General features: G+C 40.6%; 1 protein-coding gene across 1 annotated transcript in view; it reads left to right on the top strand.

Annotated features, from left to right (window-relative positions):
* The window catches only part of VMP1 (vacuole membrane protein 1), a 64,754-nt gene that overhangs the window by 4,100 nt on the left and 44,742 nt on the right, over positions 1-15,912 (top strand). The window contains exons 3-6 of the mRNA XM_061470559.1: positions 2,412-2,513; positions 4,565-4,697; positions 7,063-7,153; positions 9,049-9,159. Of these exons, the coding sequence (XP_061326543.1) occupies positions 2,438-2,513; positions 4,565-4,697; positions 7,063-7,153; positions 9,049-9,159 (411 nt within the window). The 5' untranslated portion in view covers positions 2,412-2,437. The remainder of the gene's footprint in view (positions 1-2,411; positions 2,514-4,564; positions 4,698-7,062; positions 7,154-9,048; positions 9,160-15,912) is intronic.

The raw sequence follows: 15,912 nt of genomic DNA, 5'->3' as shown, positions 1-15,912 counted from the left end.
GCATGTAACAGTGCACCTGAGATCCCTAGAGATTGATGGGTTTTATGTGCCAGTAAGATGTTTAATGGATTTCTGTGGAATTCAGTTCATGGAGAGGAAGCGTTGTGCACAGCCCAGATTTTAGCATCAAACAGGGAGAGCAGTTTGTATTAGTAAATTAACTTTCTGTAAATGTAATTAAGATGAAAGCAGAGACCAAACCAATTGAGACTTTAATTTTGAAGGCTGGATTTGCACAAGGAAAGAGGATTGATTTCAAAATGAGGAACATGCAGCTTCCACTTAAGTTCTTGGGTTTTTTTAATGTTTGTTATGTTTAAACCAACAAAATGTGACTGAAGTTCCCTAAGCCAGAACTTTTTTATTTTAAGGGTGATGTGGGCAGAACAGCTCTGATGGCTTTTGCTTCTTAAGCAGCTTTTCTGTGAACATCAGGTTTTCTAACTGTGGATGCCAAAGCTAAATATTTCCCCTCTGCAATTTGAGTTTTATATGTGTATGCAATATTCAGATGTGTGGATATAGCTTACATTCTATGTGTATAAATACATATTTTTATATACATAAAAATAAGCCCACATAAGCGCAGTCAGTAGAAGCAGTCTACCATTTACAGGGACTTCCTGTCCTAACGAAATTAGTAGATGGCTAAACATTTGATCCTGGTATCACCATAGCAACTGGCTGGTTATCCACCACTCAGTACTGCTGTGACTCTGCTGACTTCCAGAGTGTCAGACTGCTATAAAACTGATCTGAGGAGACGAGGTTCACGTTTCTCTGGCGTTTGAATAGCAGTTCAGAGCAAACCTTGGGTTGCAAATGACTGCAGAGTGATGCTGTAAAGCCTCCTACTGCAGTGGGCCAGTCCTCTGTTGTCCTTGGCTGACCATGGAGCCTTTCAGCATTTTTCAGAAGCAAACTTTTGCAAGGCTGTTCTATTAGTTTTCTTGGTGGTCTGGATATTTTGGGGCCCAAGTTTCAATGACTAAAAATGGTAACATGCAAGAAATTAGTTTCTGCTAGCTTGTTTTAAGTAGGCAGATTTCTATTGCTGCACATTTCATTTCAGGAAGGTGCTGAAGGAAGGACTACTGTTGAGTTTAAGTAATAAATAATAATCACTTTCTAGCTAGCAATTTTGTCTGTATTACAAGTAATACACAAGGCTTGTACCTGTTCAGAAGAACATCTGTCTAAAACCAATGTGTGTAGCCCTGGCAGTATTAAGCAAATACAGTATCTGAAATATTTTAACATTTTATTAAAACAAAATTGACAGCATTATTGCAGTCTGAGTCAAAGAGTTGATCTCACCCCTGTTTACCAAGCCCGAGCTGCTGCATGGTTCTTAAGCCTGACATAAATCACAGGGGAGGTATTTTTTCTCTAAAACTTTAATTTCCTCCACTAGACAGTTTTATATAACCTGTCATTTTAATACTACACTGCTTTTCTTTCCAACAAAAGCAGCATGTCAGAAGCTGTAAATCATGTTTGCTTACAGGGAGAAATGCAATGCAAATAAGATGCTTTAGCTCTGTGGGACTCTTCCAAAATAAAATTCCAGAAACTGTTTTAAGATTCCAAAGAGGGGTTTTAAAGCAAGGGGTCTGACTGGCTACTTTCTTTGTGTTTGATTGCATAAGATTGTCAGCTGTTCAGGTTTTGTTTGGTTTTTAAGGAGAAAAAACCTCTTGCAACATGCCAGTTTATGCTGGCTTCCAATCATTGCACTATTTACTCTCCTGGATAAGGAATACCACAACTGTTCTTTGGGGCTTTTTAAGGTTGATCTAACCATTGGCTGAACTAGCAGACAGAATGTATGCTTTTCGAAACAGCTTTCCATCAGAGAGCTCTCATCTACTGAAGGGTTTAGCTTTCCTGGTTTAGAGATACGAGACTGTGCAAAACATGAGATGCAGTTCTGTATCTTAGTTACCATATTGAGGGCCAGTTTTTTAGACTGTGAGGTTTTTGAGGTCTGTTTGCATACTACCTACCTGGAAGCTTACTGTCAGTATGGATACTTTCTAACATGAGAATCAAAACTTAAGTGTCTCTCTGTTAGTATTGAACTGAGGTTTGTGCGAAGCTCTGCTGTTGCTGGAGCCCAAACAGTGAGCTGAGTAGTAGAAGAGGTTGTTTAACAAGCTTTTGTTCAACTGTTGAAATTGAGGGAGTTTTGTCATTTAAGTAAAAAATTTAGATTTCTGTAGGTGGAACTGTTTTAATCTCTGTCATTGTGGGAATTGAATCACTTTCTCTGGTGGTGTAATGTGGGATAACTGTGATTTGGCTTTGGAGAACTGCTGGATGTATGCCTGTATCCTTTGACTATGAAGTAAATGGAGTCTTTATAACAAGAAATTGAGACATTGTGCTTTTTGGTTTTCTTCTGCTGCAAGATCCCCATACCTGACTGATCTATGAAATGGCAGAGAATGGAACAGATTGTGACCAGAGACGTGTAGGAATGATCAAAGAACAGCACAATGGAAACTTTACAGGTAGGTGGAAAATGACTTGATGTTCTCAGCTTTATGCTATGTATTTCCATTCAGTTTTCTCTTTACATTCTTTTCTCCCTCCGGAGTTCTTACTCTATAGTTCCTCTGGATGTAAGCCATGTAAAGGTGACTTGGGTACCAATGGGGGCTGCAATAGAACTGAGCTAGAAAGCTGAACTATGTTGGCAAATACGTGGTTGTCAAAGTCTGACTGTCCAGCCCCACCCTTTGGCACTGGAAAGTTAGTACTTGGTAATAAAAATCTGTTTTACACTGGGAAAAATCCAGTTATTAGTCTCCCAGTTTCTAGCTTTTCTGTTGACATTTAGCTTCACTGTAATTTACTAGTTTTCAATTACAAATCACCAACAAAACATTAACTGCTTCATCTCCAGCCTTGCCTCTGTTTTTCCTACTGGTACATCTGAAGTAGGCTTAGGTTAATGTTTAGGATTCATGAAAAATAACCTGAGAGCATTTCACGAAGAGCCTTGTGTCTCTGAATTATCTGTGCTGTGTAGTACAGCACAGAAATTGTCCTCATCTTGGTTTGTTTTCTTTCAGCTTTCAATGTGCCAGTTCCATATTTAATTAAGTTTTGTAACCAAGTGATTTCTCAAGTTGTCTGCAGTCTTACACCATTGTCTTTTATGACCTTTACTAAAAACAAGGTCAGAAAAAACAAGGTTGGAGCGTTTTTATTAGACAAGTAGAGAATGGAAATTCATGAAGCAATGAACACAGCAAAATTTAGAGAGGAACTGTATGTATGGAACAAATCAAAGCCTTAAAGGCTTAAATCATTCTGTAACTGTGAGGGAATGTGGATGTTATCCAGCATCTGCCATTGTAAGATTTCTGTTAGTTCAGCTAAAGAATATAAAATCAAATGGACTATGACGGATGAGGTATGCAATTTCTATGTAAATATTAGCATCTGATAAGGCAGCATGTTTCAATTACTGGAGTAAGACTGAAATACTACATCATGCTGAGGATTCAGATGAGATTAATATTATAAATGCAACAGCTTTTTACAAATTTAAGATTTATGAATATTATTGCATTGCTTTAAATGTATGCAAAACAGGATACGTGTTTTGACTTTGTGTAGCAAATGATGTTTAAAACAAGCTTGGTGTCTGTTTGGATACTTGCACTATTGAGTATTTTTCCATTGTTTCGGAGTTATTTTTCTCTCATTTCAGAATTCATTTTCTTTAAAATTTTAAAAATTATTATCACTCATTAGCCTGATAGCCATTCTCATCCATAAAATAGCTGGGGTTTTTATTAATCTGGACTGTACTGTAAGCATAAAATGGCACATTTTTTGTTAGAACCTTTCTTTTGTACCTGTTCTGGCAGTGTACAGTGACTGGTGTTACAGCAGTGTTGAGGTCTGCATTTATAACCGAAGCTGCTTTTAACTGCAGTTGAAAGCAAGCAAATGAACAGTGTCAGCCCAGTGAAGGACTGTGATGTAAAAGCAGGATTCACTTCCTCTCCGGTGGGCTCCTTTTGGAGAAGCTGAGCAGTGTGGCAAGGCTTGCTATGGCCTGAGGATCCTGACTGGGAGGGCAGATGCTGTTACCCAGTTGCATGCTGACTGAAGTGTGTAAGGATCATGTGTAATTCAATCTAGTTTGATTGGAGGAGTCTGAGCATAGCTTTGGAAGGGAGCCAAATTCAGAAGTTCAAAGTGAGATGTGGTCTCCGTACAGGGAATAGAGTCGCATTTGGCCTGACATATTAGTTGATTTGTAACTGGTAGCGCAGTACCTTGCATAAAGGCTAACAGATAGGCCAGACTTTTTGCACCCTGGGCCAGATAGATTCTTGAATGGTTGCCAGCTGCATGAAGGAGAAAGCCATCAGGTTTCTGATGCACTTGGAGCAAATGCTTTGTGATTAGTAGAAAAGATGATTGGGAGCTCACATTAACTGCCTAACAAAGCAGGGGAAAAAAAAAGTCAGTATAGTTTGGGGGGGGGGGGTGGGATCTGAACTGTCAGCCTGTGCTTTACATTTCTGTTGCTTTCCATTTACAGATTCCTCTTTGAGTGAACGGAAGCGAAGGGACCGAGAAGAGAGGTTGAATATTGTACTGTGGAGACAACCGCTTGTTACCTTGCAGTATTTTTTCCTGGAAACTCTAATAAACTTGAAGGAATGGACCATAAAGTAAAGATAATTTCTTTAAGTTCTACTAAGCGTTCTGGGGAAACCCATGCTCTGATTCAGTAGGTCATTCTGACATCTCACTTTCCCTGATGATTCACAACTTTAAAATTCTTCTTTCAGAAAACATATTTATTTATGTACCTTAAAGGTGGCTGCTGGAACATCTCACACTTGCAGCTGTGTACTCAGACCTTCTGCCTCAATTACATAAGTGTAAATACAGTAAGGTGTCAGTAGAGGAAAATTGCAAGCTTACTTTCTGAAGAGTTGAATATTGCAATTTGAAGGAGTCAGTGGTTAGGGATCCTTAAGGCAAGATATATTGTACTTATGACTACAGTGTTAAGTACTGATCTATTAATGTATGTCCTAGTGTTGGTGAATGATCTTCAAATAGGGCAGAGTTCAGGAGTATGTGGAATTTGCAGTGCTGTTTATGATGCTGCAGAGAGGACTTTGCTTCTAAGCTATGTTGTCCATTTCACAGGAAGAAATGATATATTAAAGCACTTTCCTTAAGCATTATTTACACCCTGGATAAAAAGTTTTTGTTTCAGTTAGGAAACATGTGAGTAGCAGTCCTAACATCCCCTGCTAGTGCTGAAATGCATAGCTGTTTGTTAACCTACAAGGACTGAGAGGGTTTAGAGTGTCAAAAGGCAAACAAAAGCCAAGAGTAGCAGCCACCCTAGTGCTTGTGTTGGTTACTGGAATCTCTTGTGTTTGGGATTGAGTTTACAGTCATTTTCCCGGTTGGAAGATAGGATCTAATATCACTGTGGGTGATTCTAGCCATTGGAGCACTCCTTTGCAGCATGAGCTGACATTGGTGGTAATGGGCTATGCTCATTGATCCTTCTGGCCTATGACTGAGGAGCTGACACATAAGATCCATGGAGAGAAACTTTCATTTTCCATTTTGATCTTCTGAAATTATTTGTATGAAAAATACCAGGTTTATGTAGTGCAGTCTTTAACACTCTTTTACACCCTGCCCAACCTAACCCCCAAACCTGCTTGGTTTACTATCATCAGGAGTTGCTCTAAAGAAGTGTTTTATCGGGTCTTGTGTTAGCCGTTTCTGACAACCTTAAAGCATTTATTTAAACCCAGCAGAGATAACATTTGAGGTCTTGTTTTAAGCTATTACCTGGCTTCCTAGACATCAAATTCCGTTACAGATAGCGCTCGCACCCTCTGTTGTGCAGCACATTTACATTGTCTGGCATTAGCATGACAATATCTTTGCAGAAAATAATATTGACTGTTATAAGCTGTTGAGACCTCAGATAGACAATGTTCCACTGTAAGTAAATTGTGATTTAAATTATGACAATCACTTAAATCCAATTGTCATACTAATAAAAGCAGCACAAATTATTTTAAAATGAAACGAAAATTACACTGAGTTTTTTCAGCCTGCTTAACAGCAAACATTGTGACTCTTATATTACATGTCTCACTTCTATCTTTTTCTGTCTAAATAGATCAATTACTTTCAGAGTTTGCTATTTCATGTCTGAGATTTGTAAGTGGTCCTTGTGCTTGCTATTTTATATCATTAAATGACAGTATAATAGTGTTTCTCAGAAAACAGTAAATGTATTTGCTAATTTTGTTGTGTGTGGCCACATACCCATCAAGCAGACTGTGTATGTAAAACTTAACAGGCTCAAAGGTATTTGGGTATCAGCTTACACAGGAAAACACTTTTCTTCCCTTACTGTAATAGCTTCCTTATGCTTAATAATTGGCTAAAATGTATTTATTAAATTTTGAGCTGTTAAGAGAGATTAATTTCAATACATCAGGGGAACCAAAATAGTGTAAAGATTTGTTCTTCTTGCTGTCAATGTGGTTCTACCCACCAGTACCCAGTGTGAAATTGGCACTTGTGTTCCACCCACTGCTCATCCCTTGTGCAGGACCAGTGCAATGCCTGCATTGCACTTTGCTTAATCATGGATGTTGTTGGTGGCGCTGTGTTTGGGACTCTCTTGGCTGCAGAAGCTGGATTATTTGTTTTCAGGTTGTGTTCATTTTCAGGTGGTTATTTTGCTTTTATTAAAAACCAAAACCAAACCCAAACAAGCAAACCCCTCTCCTCCCCCCTCCCCCCAGACAAAACCCTGCAAACTTTGATCTCATTTGACAGCAAAGCAGAGATTTTTTCCTTAAGGACTAAAGGGTCCAGAGATTTTTTTTTTTCTTGGGGACATTTATGCTTTTATTTTCAAGCAAACTTGTCAGCTGTTACTGTCCCTGCTGGCTGCATCCACACAGACCCAGACTGTGGGATAACTTCAGTTACTTTGAAATGTGTGCTAAATTATGAAAACTCCCTAACTGCCATTTGTTTTTTAAGATTGTGGCATCGGCGAAGTATCTTGGTGGCTTTTTTACTGATGCTCGCAGTGCTCACAGCTACGTATTGCATTGAAGGAACACATCAACAGGTATGAGGATTTCAAGTTACCTTCCTTAGTGACTAATACTTTCTGTCCCTGTGCTAAAGTGGGTGTCCTGGTAATTGAATGGGGTCTCCATGAAATAGTAATGTATCTTTTGAACTCCTACTCACTAAGGATATTTGTTTCTCATGTCATGACTCCTCTCTGTTGTGTGTGGATGAGTTGTGTTTTAGAGATGGGGAATGATGAGCTGTATTGTTTGATCTATTCTGTTATGCCTGTAGGTGTTCCACTTCTCATCTGTTCCCGAATAAGCACACCTCTGATGCTGCAGCCCCCCTTCACATCTGCTGTTAACAAGCTTTTAATAGTGGTGTGAGCTCTTGAGACACAGTGTTAAATTGAGTCATAATAGAACTTTTGGGTTCCAAATAAATGTTTCATCTGCTTCTTTGGAAGGGCCTTCTGACCAGCTAGGATAAGCATAGTTCTAGATATAAAATGGTTTCATGGTTCAAATCTGTTTCTGTGATGCTTCTCATACCCCCATTGTTTTCATATGGTTGTTTAAAAACCTTTTTTTGTGCTTTGGTGTACGTGAAGACTCGTGCTTTTGCATCATTTGAAGTGTAAGCCATTGCTAAAGCATGAGGTGATAGTGTTGTCTGCACCTTTCCTCTCCCCTTTTCTCTTTGAGTTTTCCCTGAGGGCAGACAGCTGTTTTAAACCTTGCAGAGTGTTTCCTTGTGCAGGTGAATCATCTTCTCACTCTGACTCTGAAATCGGCAGGTTCCCAGTCTCAGAGAACTTGCTACATACAAACTGCTCTGGTGTGCTACTGCCTGAGGGACACTTGGGGCTGGAACTTGAATCCTGGCTTCCCAGGATGGGTCTTGCAGTGCAAGGAAATGAGTTGCTTCAGCTCATCACGTTCTTGCTTGCTTAATCCCACGCTTGAGATCTAAGCACTTACACGCAGAGCAAGTTGGTAGATGGTAAATTGGTGTCCTGTTCCTGATGCACAAACGCCATGAAGCAGTTCATTAAAAACTGCCTTGGTTGGTGGCTTTGTCAGCATGAAGGCTGGAGTGTGACACGTTCAACATTTGCCACTAGATGGCTCTTGCAAACTGGTGTTGGGGCGCATGGGCACTGGACTGGCTGCTGGACCTCCTCTGCACCAAGGCATGGCTGAGCAGTGATGCTCAAGGGTTTCTTGAGCCTGTTAGGAACAAACCTAGATAGTATAACATGGCACCTCTTCTTGGGGCTCTGATGCAGAGAAGTTGATGACCTGGCTCATCCCCTTCACATTGCTCTCGTGGCAGTGGGAGGGCGATACTGTCTCCTGTTTCTCCAGTGTACCCAAGTGGACTTTTTATGTCCAGAATTTGCTGTGACTTCCCCATAATCCCTCATTTATGTGTGCAACGCACAACCAACATTTTAATCTTTTCTTAAAAGTAACAAACCTGATTACTCACTGGTCCAAGATAAAGCGTTCAACAGACTGAAAGTGCTGTTAATTCAAGATAAAGCATTCAACAGATTGAGAGTGCAGTTAATTCTAAGAATTCAGTTAATTCTTTATTTAATCTGCTCAGGCAATTCCCTGAGCTGTGTGCTCCCTGCTTGGGCTCTAGTAGATACTGGGGCTTGCTGCTCCTTGCTCACATCTCATATGCCTGAGCTTTTCATTTATCTTCTTGGAAACTTGCTGAATCTAAGGTGTGTGAGCTTTTCCTTTTGAAGTGCTCTCTTTTCTTTACATGGCTGTGCTGTAATTGTAATAAATTGCAAATAGAAGTATCTGGGATTTTGTTTCAACTGTTGTCGTGGTTTAAACTGTAATCTAGATAACTCTGTAGCTTTAACTTTCTCCCCTAGGAGATATCACCATTCTTGGTTTTTCTTTCTCTTCTGTGACTTCTCTTTTTCAGTATGTGCGATACATGGAGAAGAAGTTCTTCTGGTGTGCCTACTGGGTAGGACTGGGCATTCTGTCCTCTGTTGGACTTGGAACAGGTCTCCACACCTTTCTGCTCTATTTGGTAAGGGTATTTCCATACCGTGTTCTTTCTGAATCAGGTTATTGTTGCATATTTTAAAGTATGTGAATAAAGAATATTCCATGAGTCCTTAATGTTAAGTACTTCTGAAGGAAAAGAAATACTTGGTGCAATGTTCCTGGGCTCTAGCAAATGCTCTTAATATTCTATGCTGTATAACCTTGTTTTGTAGTTTGTATATGATACGTTTGTTGAACTGTTGTTAATCCTCATTTGAAACAATGAGTCAGAATCTGCATGCTCTATCCTCTGATTTCCTGATTTAAATGATACATTTTCTGGCCTGTGTGCAGCTCCAATGTTTCCATTTGAAATTTTACAGCATACTCTTTTTTGTGGCTTGAAATGGTCATTTCTAGCTGAAACAAGCAGCTATGCTAAAGTATTGATTTTGCTTTGAAAATAATAGCAAGAAAAATGGCTACGAAGATAATACCTGTTCTGAAATGTTATATGAGGTTGTTTTTCTCAACTTAGCTAGGAAAGACAGGGAAATGTTTGGGTGTGTTTTGCTTTTGGCCATTGGATTAATTCCTTGTTTATGAAACCACTGTCCTGGATTTAAGAAAAGGATTCATGGCCACAAGATAATTAAAACCAGTTTATGCAACAAATGTCATCTTGTATTTTGAACAATTAAAGATGTTTACTTTCAGAACTGCTTTAATCATTAACAATAACACAGAAAACACTACAAGAAACAAGAAACTCGTGCTTTTCCACACAGCAGGGCAGTGCCTGTTCGATCAAATGGCATCTGCATGGGCTGCATTTGCATTAGCAAGTCATAGCCTTGCTCTTAGTGTAGATTCTTTCCTAAAGACTGCAGAGGCAGAAGGTATAAGAGAAAGGAAGTTATTGCTAAACAGAAATAAGTTTATGCATGCATAGCCTTCTAGGCAAAAATATTGCTGTCAGTCTAAATGATTGGAAATGAACATTCAGTAAAGCTAATGAATACAGTGTCTAAACATTTTTATGTAGCACTGGATGGTTATTAGACAGCAGTGAATTGGCAATACATGGATTTTTCTGACTTGGAGATGATGCTGTTGATAGCTTGGGGACAGTAAGACACCTGTGCTGCACAGAGGGAGAATCAGTCAAAATCATCACTCCTGAAACCAGGTGCTCTGCCTCGCTGCAGACGCAAATCATCATCGAGTGATGCATGAGGTGAGCTTGTCAAACTCAGCTCACTTCGGGTCCTCTGCCAGCCTATGCAGCAGGACAGAGAGAGGGCAGCAAAACTGCTTTTATTTTATACCCTAGGCCACTCCAAGATGATTTTTCTCACATAAAGAGGTCCTCTTAAGACAGCACCACCTCTTTTCTAAAAGAAGGTGGAATTAGTTGACCTTTCTTTTGCTCTGTATTCAACAATCCAGGTGTTTAAATAGTTCTAAATTACTTTACTAGAAATCAAATTAAATTCCATAACACATCATTTACCTTTCCCTGTGGGATATGCAAAGTTAGTGGATATATTTAAGCCTTGATCTGAGTTCACATTAAAATAATGTCTATACAAAATACAGCTTCTCTGTTGGCTTATTGATATAGCTTATGGTGGGTGTATAGGAGGTGAACAGCCTTCCAAAGACTACAGGGAAGTGTATCACCTAGGAAATGAAATTTAGTTTAATATTGTGAGTAAAGGTATCTATTTGGAACATAGGAGGGAAGGTTTTACAAATCTTTGTTAGGAGGCATAAAAACCAGACAAAGTAGATGGCACTGGATAATTAGAAAGTGGTTATAGAATATAGTGTAATAAAGCTGTACGACCAGTATATAATGTGTAGCACTACAGGAGAAATAGTTAGTTTTAAATACCTAAGACATGTTTCTGTTACTCTGAGGGAACTCCATGAAGGCGCTGAGTGTAAGAAGAGAAGCAGGGATTCGTTTTCCTCTTTTCTCCTGTGCAGGATTCAGTGATCTGTGATCGAATTAAGCACAGTCAGCACTTTCTGTGCACTGAAGGCTTGTCTGAACACCCAACAGTTCATAACTTGGGGGAATTTATGTGGCTTTGTAGCCACTAGATGGCACTGGGGCTGTAAAAACAGAGCTGTCCTGTCGGGTGTTGCCATTATAAGGATCTGGACTGATAATGTTGTCAATACAGCCGCATCAGCAATATGTGTGTGTAATAAGCTATCAATGTAGTAATACACTGCTTCGTAGCTCCTCAATTTGGGCCTATGCCTTGTCTGAACGGGAACATGGAGTATTAACTTAAAGCTGTTGATGCATCTTTTAGTGGTAAATTATTTCAGAATGGTATTCTGGATTTAACCCATCTGGAAACAATGCAATTAGGCTGTCCAGCTTTCAAAAAGAGGAGTTTTAAACTATTTTGCTTTGTTAGTTGTTCAGCAGTTGTCTCTCAAAATCCAACACGTTAACCTGGTAACTTGCTATGTTAACTCTTACATTACTCTGTATCTACTTTTCATGTTCCCTATGCTTTAATCACATTTCTTCTTTATGGTAAAACTTATTCTTCTCTTGATTCAAAGAAATGAAAAGTTACAAACCAGCACATCCTCTTCTGCTTTAGTGCATGGATTTGCTGGCAATAGAGAACAGGCTCTGTAAGTGTTTTCAAAATTGCTTTTAATTAATTGCTCATTTTAAATGTGTATGTACAGTGAGATTGTTGGGAATGCAATTACATGCTTGGAGAACAATGCTCTCGGGCCCACCCATGTGCTGCAGAGCTCTTGCTGAGGCTTGCAGCATTGTCTCTGCCATGAAGGGCCAAGGGGTAGGAATTGATGGCATGTGGGCACCTGCTCAGACAGTGAGCCTCAGTGCTGCAGCTGTGACACAGGTGCACCTCTCCTAAATAGAGCCCTCCAGTTACTGCCTGCGACTGTTTCCACATCAAACTGTTCACAGGCACAGCCTGTTAGCTGGGCAAATCACAGAGGTAGTTATGCAACAGATGCAGTATATGAATGACTCTGGCTGTTTGCTTTCCCTGGCTTCGTTAGCTGTTTTTCCAATGTTGAAAACTGTCATTTGTCTGGATTCTTCTGAGCAGCTCTCACCAGCAGCTCTTTGGAGCAGCGTGAATTCCAAGTGCCAGAAGAGATCCTGGGGTTAGCTGAGAAGGAGAGTGCTTGGAAACAGTTTGCTTGAAGTAGCTTTAAAAGCAGTCCCAGTGCGGAGAGATGTTACTGCCCCTGGTTAATTCTGGTTCACATCTGATTTGGATTTTGCTGGTCACCAGAACACCCCTGTAGGAGGGAAAGGTCAATTTTGTTAGTTTGATAATAGGCTTTTTATTACTGTTTCTTTGATTCGAGAACTCTGTTTTAAAAGGTCTGAACTCTCTCTGCCGTCTTGGTTCCTAGTTTAATGTTGCTTCCTTAGTTGTAGTCAGCACTAAATGCAGAATTTTACATGTCTTTTTGGGAAACAGTTCTCATGCTGCAAATCAGCACTGAGCTAAGGGCTGGCACAGAGCAGGTCTGCAGTGCAGGAATAGGGAAGCAGGCCACTCTTCCAAGAACCCTTTTTATTCTGACACTTTGAAAACAAGGCTGCTGGCTTTTTTTCCCAAAGTCCATGAAAGGCTTTTCACAATTCTTTAGAAACAGCATTTTAAAAATAGTAATCATGATCTAGTTCTGTAGGAAATAAAGCTGTTATGATTAATGACTCTAAACACTGGGTTTAGCAGCACACAGCTTTTTCCTCTTAGTCCTGAGATGTTTTCTCTTGGTGGTGTATTAAAGCATAAATGGCACGAGTCACTCAGTTACCAAAAGAAGATGACTGAGGATAACTCATCAGGAATTTCGTGTGTTTGTGTGTCTTGGAGAGGTCGGTTTGCTGCCACAGAGTGAAATGAACAAGCTGCTGGAGGGCACTGGACCAAGGAACACTAGGTGGAGTGCCGGGTTGGGACCCGCTGCCATTGCCATCTTCATACAATGCTCTGTCTCGTGATCTGGTTTCAGTTCAGCTCTGGTAAATGGATTGCAAAAGATGAGGCTGGGGCAAACAAAATGGGCTTAGAATTAATGAATGCCCATGGCAAAGTCTTGCTCAGGAAGCGGGTGATAAACGCCCCCTCTGCGGCCGGTCTGTTAACATCTGTATTGGAGGGGGATGAATGGAAGCAAGTTCTGCGCAGGTCAAAAGTGCGCCGCGAGCTTTGGCTGTGTGTGTTTTTGTGTCTGAAATGTGGATCTCTGCTTGCTTGCTGACAGAGCCAAGTGGAACAACTGCTGAAAAGGCTTTTGCTGGTGGCCGGGTTGTGGACTAACACAAACAGGAAACGTGAGGTGCAATAGGAATGTTTGGGGCGGAGGGGTGTCACACGAGAGTTCGGATTTCTTCAGAACTGTAATGTGTGTGTTTGTCAGCTCTTACTCTGGGGTGTTCTGTAGCAGTCTGCAAGAGAGCGTAGCAATACTTTTAGGCCATGGAAAAGAATGGAAAACTGCCTTTAAAGAGAAGTGAATTAGAAATAGTGTCCTTACTGACAGAGCTGGCTTTAGGAAACCAGCTTGAGTCTATTTGGGCTTGAGGGTTCGGTGTCTTGCTTTTGTTCTGAATTGGTTCCAGGGTTTGGCTTTGGCACGTTCTGGCTCTCACCACTTTTGTGTGGTGGTTTGCAGCTGAAATGTGTTGTACTTTGGCCCTGTCTGAACCGGGTTAGGTTAGAATCTGAAGGTTTAAAATCCAGACACCTTGTGCAATAGTGACCTCATCAGCTTTAAACAAAAGGATCTCAAAGTAATTAAAAATAAACCCCATAATTTAAAAAAACCCAAACCACAAATCAAAAACCCCTCTTCCTGACAGGACTACTGAAACCTTTTAAAAATAAACCTGAATTCTCTTTCTAATCTAATTCCAGGAGCTGAGCTTGTAAGGAGGCTCCTGCTGAAATTACCAAAGTGCTTCTAAAAAGAAGGAGCTTACACAATGGAGCTTACTCCACTTTCATGAAATATGCAGAAAAGCTTGGAAATCCATGGAACTTATTATCTTGTTTTTCCCCTCCATTTATTGATTCATGACTTTAATACAGGAGTGTTTTCATAGTGATTGTCAGCTTCAGGAGCAGTTTTGCTCTTTCCACGTGGATGGTTCAAAACTAGCATGAGTAACCCAGAACACTATGGGTTCTGTGTGTAAAGGAAAAAGAGAAACAAAAGCTGAGCTGCCCCGGCCAGGCGGGAGGGTGCAGCAGTGCTCCCTTTCCCAGCCCTGAATTATTTTTGCTAAGTGAAGTGTTCCTTTCCAGTCTCTGCTGTTCTTTGATTCACTTGTCAAATTCTAGTAATCTGAGCACAGAGAGTGCTATTGGCCTGTTAAGGAGGCTGAAAGAAAAACACACAGTGCGTGCAGAAGACAGAAATCAATTCTGAAATAAGTTGAAGTGGATCCTCTTTGTACGAGGGTTGTGACTCTTCCTCTCTCATTTGTTTCCTTCATGCCTTTAAACCTACTTCCTCCAGCTGTCCTGAGCTTTCTACAATGAACTGAAACATCCTGGAATACTTGAATCAACATAGAACTTCAAAATAATAATCACTTTTGCTAACCGTCTCTTGAAGGGAACACCTGCTCATGGGCTCTGTTCTGCTTAAGCATTAATGTTAATAATACAGTGATGAAGGGGCCAGTGAATTGAACTGTTGCCAGGTTAGTTGTGTAACCTGAGTGTTTCTGAAATCTTCTGGGGGTTTGCATGCATTTAAAAAATCTGAGATTAAAAATGGTATTTTCAAGGAGAAAAATACTCATTTGGTGTCTTAGTCCCTCTGCATGCACCCGTTGTGCTTCTGTGTGTTGGATACCCATACCTGTGTGGAATAAACCCAACGCCTCTACTACGTTTAGATCATGCTGTGGAAGAGCAATCCCTTCAGCTGCTGCAGCTCAGGCTGGGAGGTTGGGGACTTTGGGCTAAGTCCTCAGTCTGGTGTGTTAACGTGAGTTGAAACCGATGGTGCTGTAAGTTCGGCTGAGTGCAAGCCTGGCAACTGCCAAGCAGACACTGCCAGTCCCAGGTGTTAACCTCTGGCTGAGGGGCTGGAACAGCTGGAAGCAGTAACCTCCTGTATTGCCCCACTGTGAATTGCTGGACCTCACGAGTCAGCCCAACGTGGTGTGGCTGCGAGTTCCATGTATGGCTTCCAGTGCTGCTGGAAGTGGCGTACGTCAGAGTCTGGGTGGTTTATCTGAAGCTGGAACTGTGGTAAGAAGCTGCGAATTTGAAGCACCTCCATCTGTGCAGTCTTAGCTACCTTACTTTGACTTGCCAGAACCCCACAAAATATCAATGTCATATTAATATTTAAGCTGTATTGAGCATCTTGGCCAGGTGTAGTGATTAAACTTGTACTGAGCTGAGGAGTTAGGTGATCAGTACACCTTCTTCTCCCTTTTGAAGGTTGTTGTACTTTACCTTTTAGATTCTGACACCTTGTTTTCATTATCTGCTCTTGACTTCCTTTTCCCTGGTTCTGCATCTCATAACTCTGCTGGGAGGTCACATTGTACTATCTCCTCATGTGTTCCCTGGGAGTTTCTGCTCTCTTTTTTTAATGCACAGCCTGAACTTTACACTTTTCATGTCACTGCTTCCTTGAATAGGTTGGAAATAATGATAGCAAGACAATCTCCAATTAGAGCCATTAAGGCAAATCATCCCTGCTAATGTCAATTTGAATAGATGCTGTGATTTATTCTTCAGAAATAATGAGT

Source organism: Pezoporus flaviventris, unplaced genomic scaffold (assembly GCF_033815535.1).
Source record: "Pezoporus flaviventris isolate CSIRO_AGI_PZ_B2104156 unplaced genomic scaffold, CSIRO_AGI_Pfla_v1 ptg000063l, whole genome shotgun sequence".
Classification (NCBI taxonomy): domain Eukaryota; kingdom Metazoa; phylum Chordata; class Aves; order Psittaciformes; family Psittacidae; genus Pezoporus; species Pezoporus flaviventris.
This window is presented reverse-complemented; position numbering and strand designations above follow the sequence as displayed.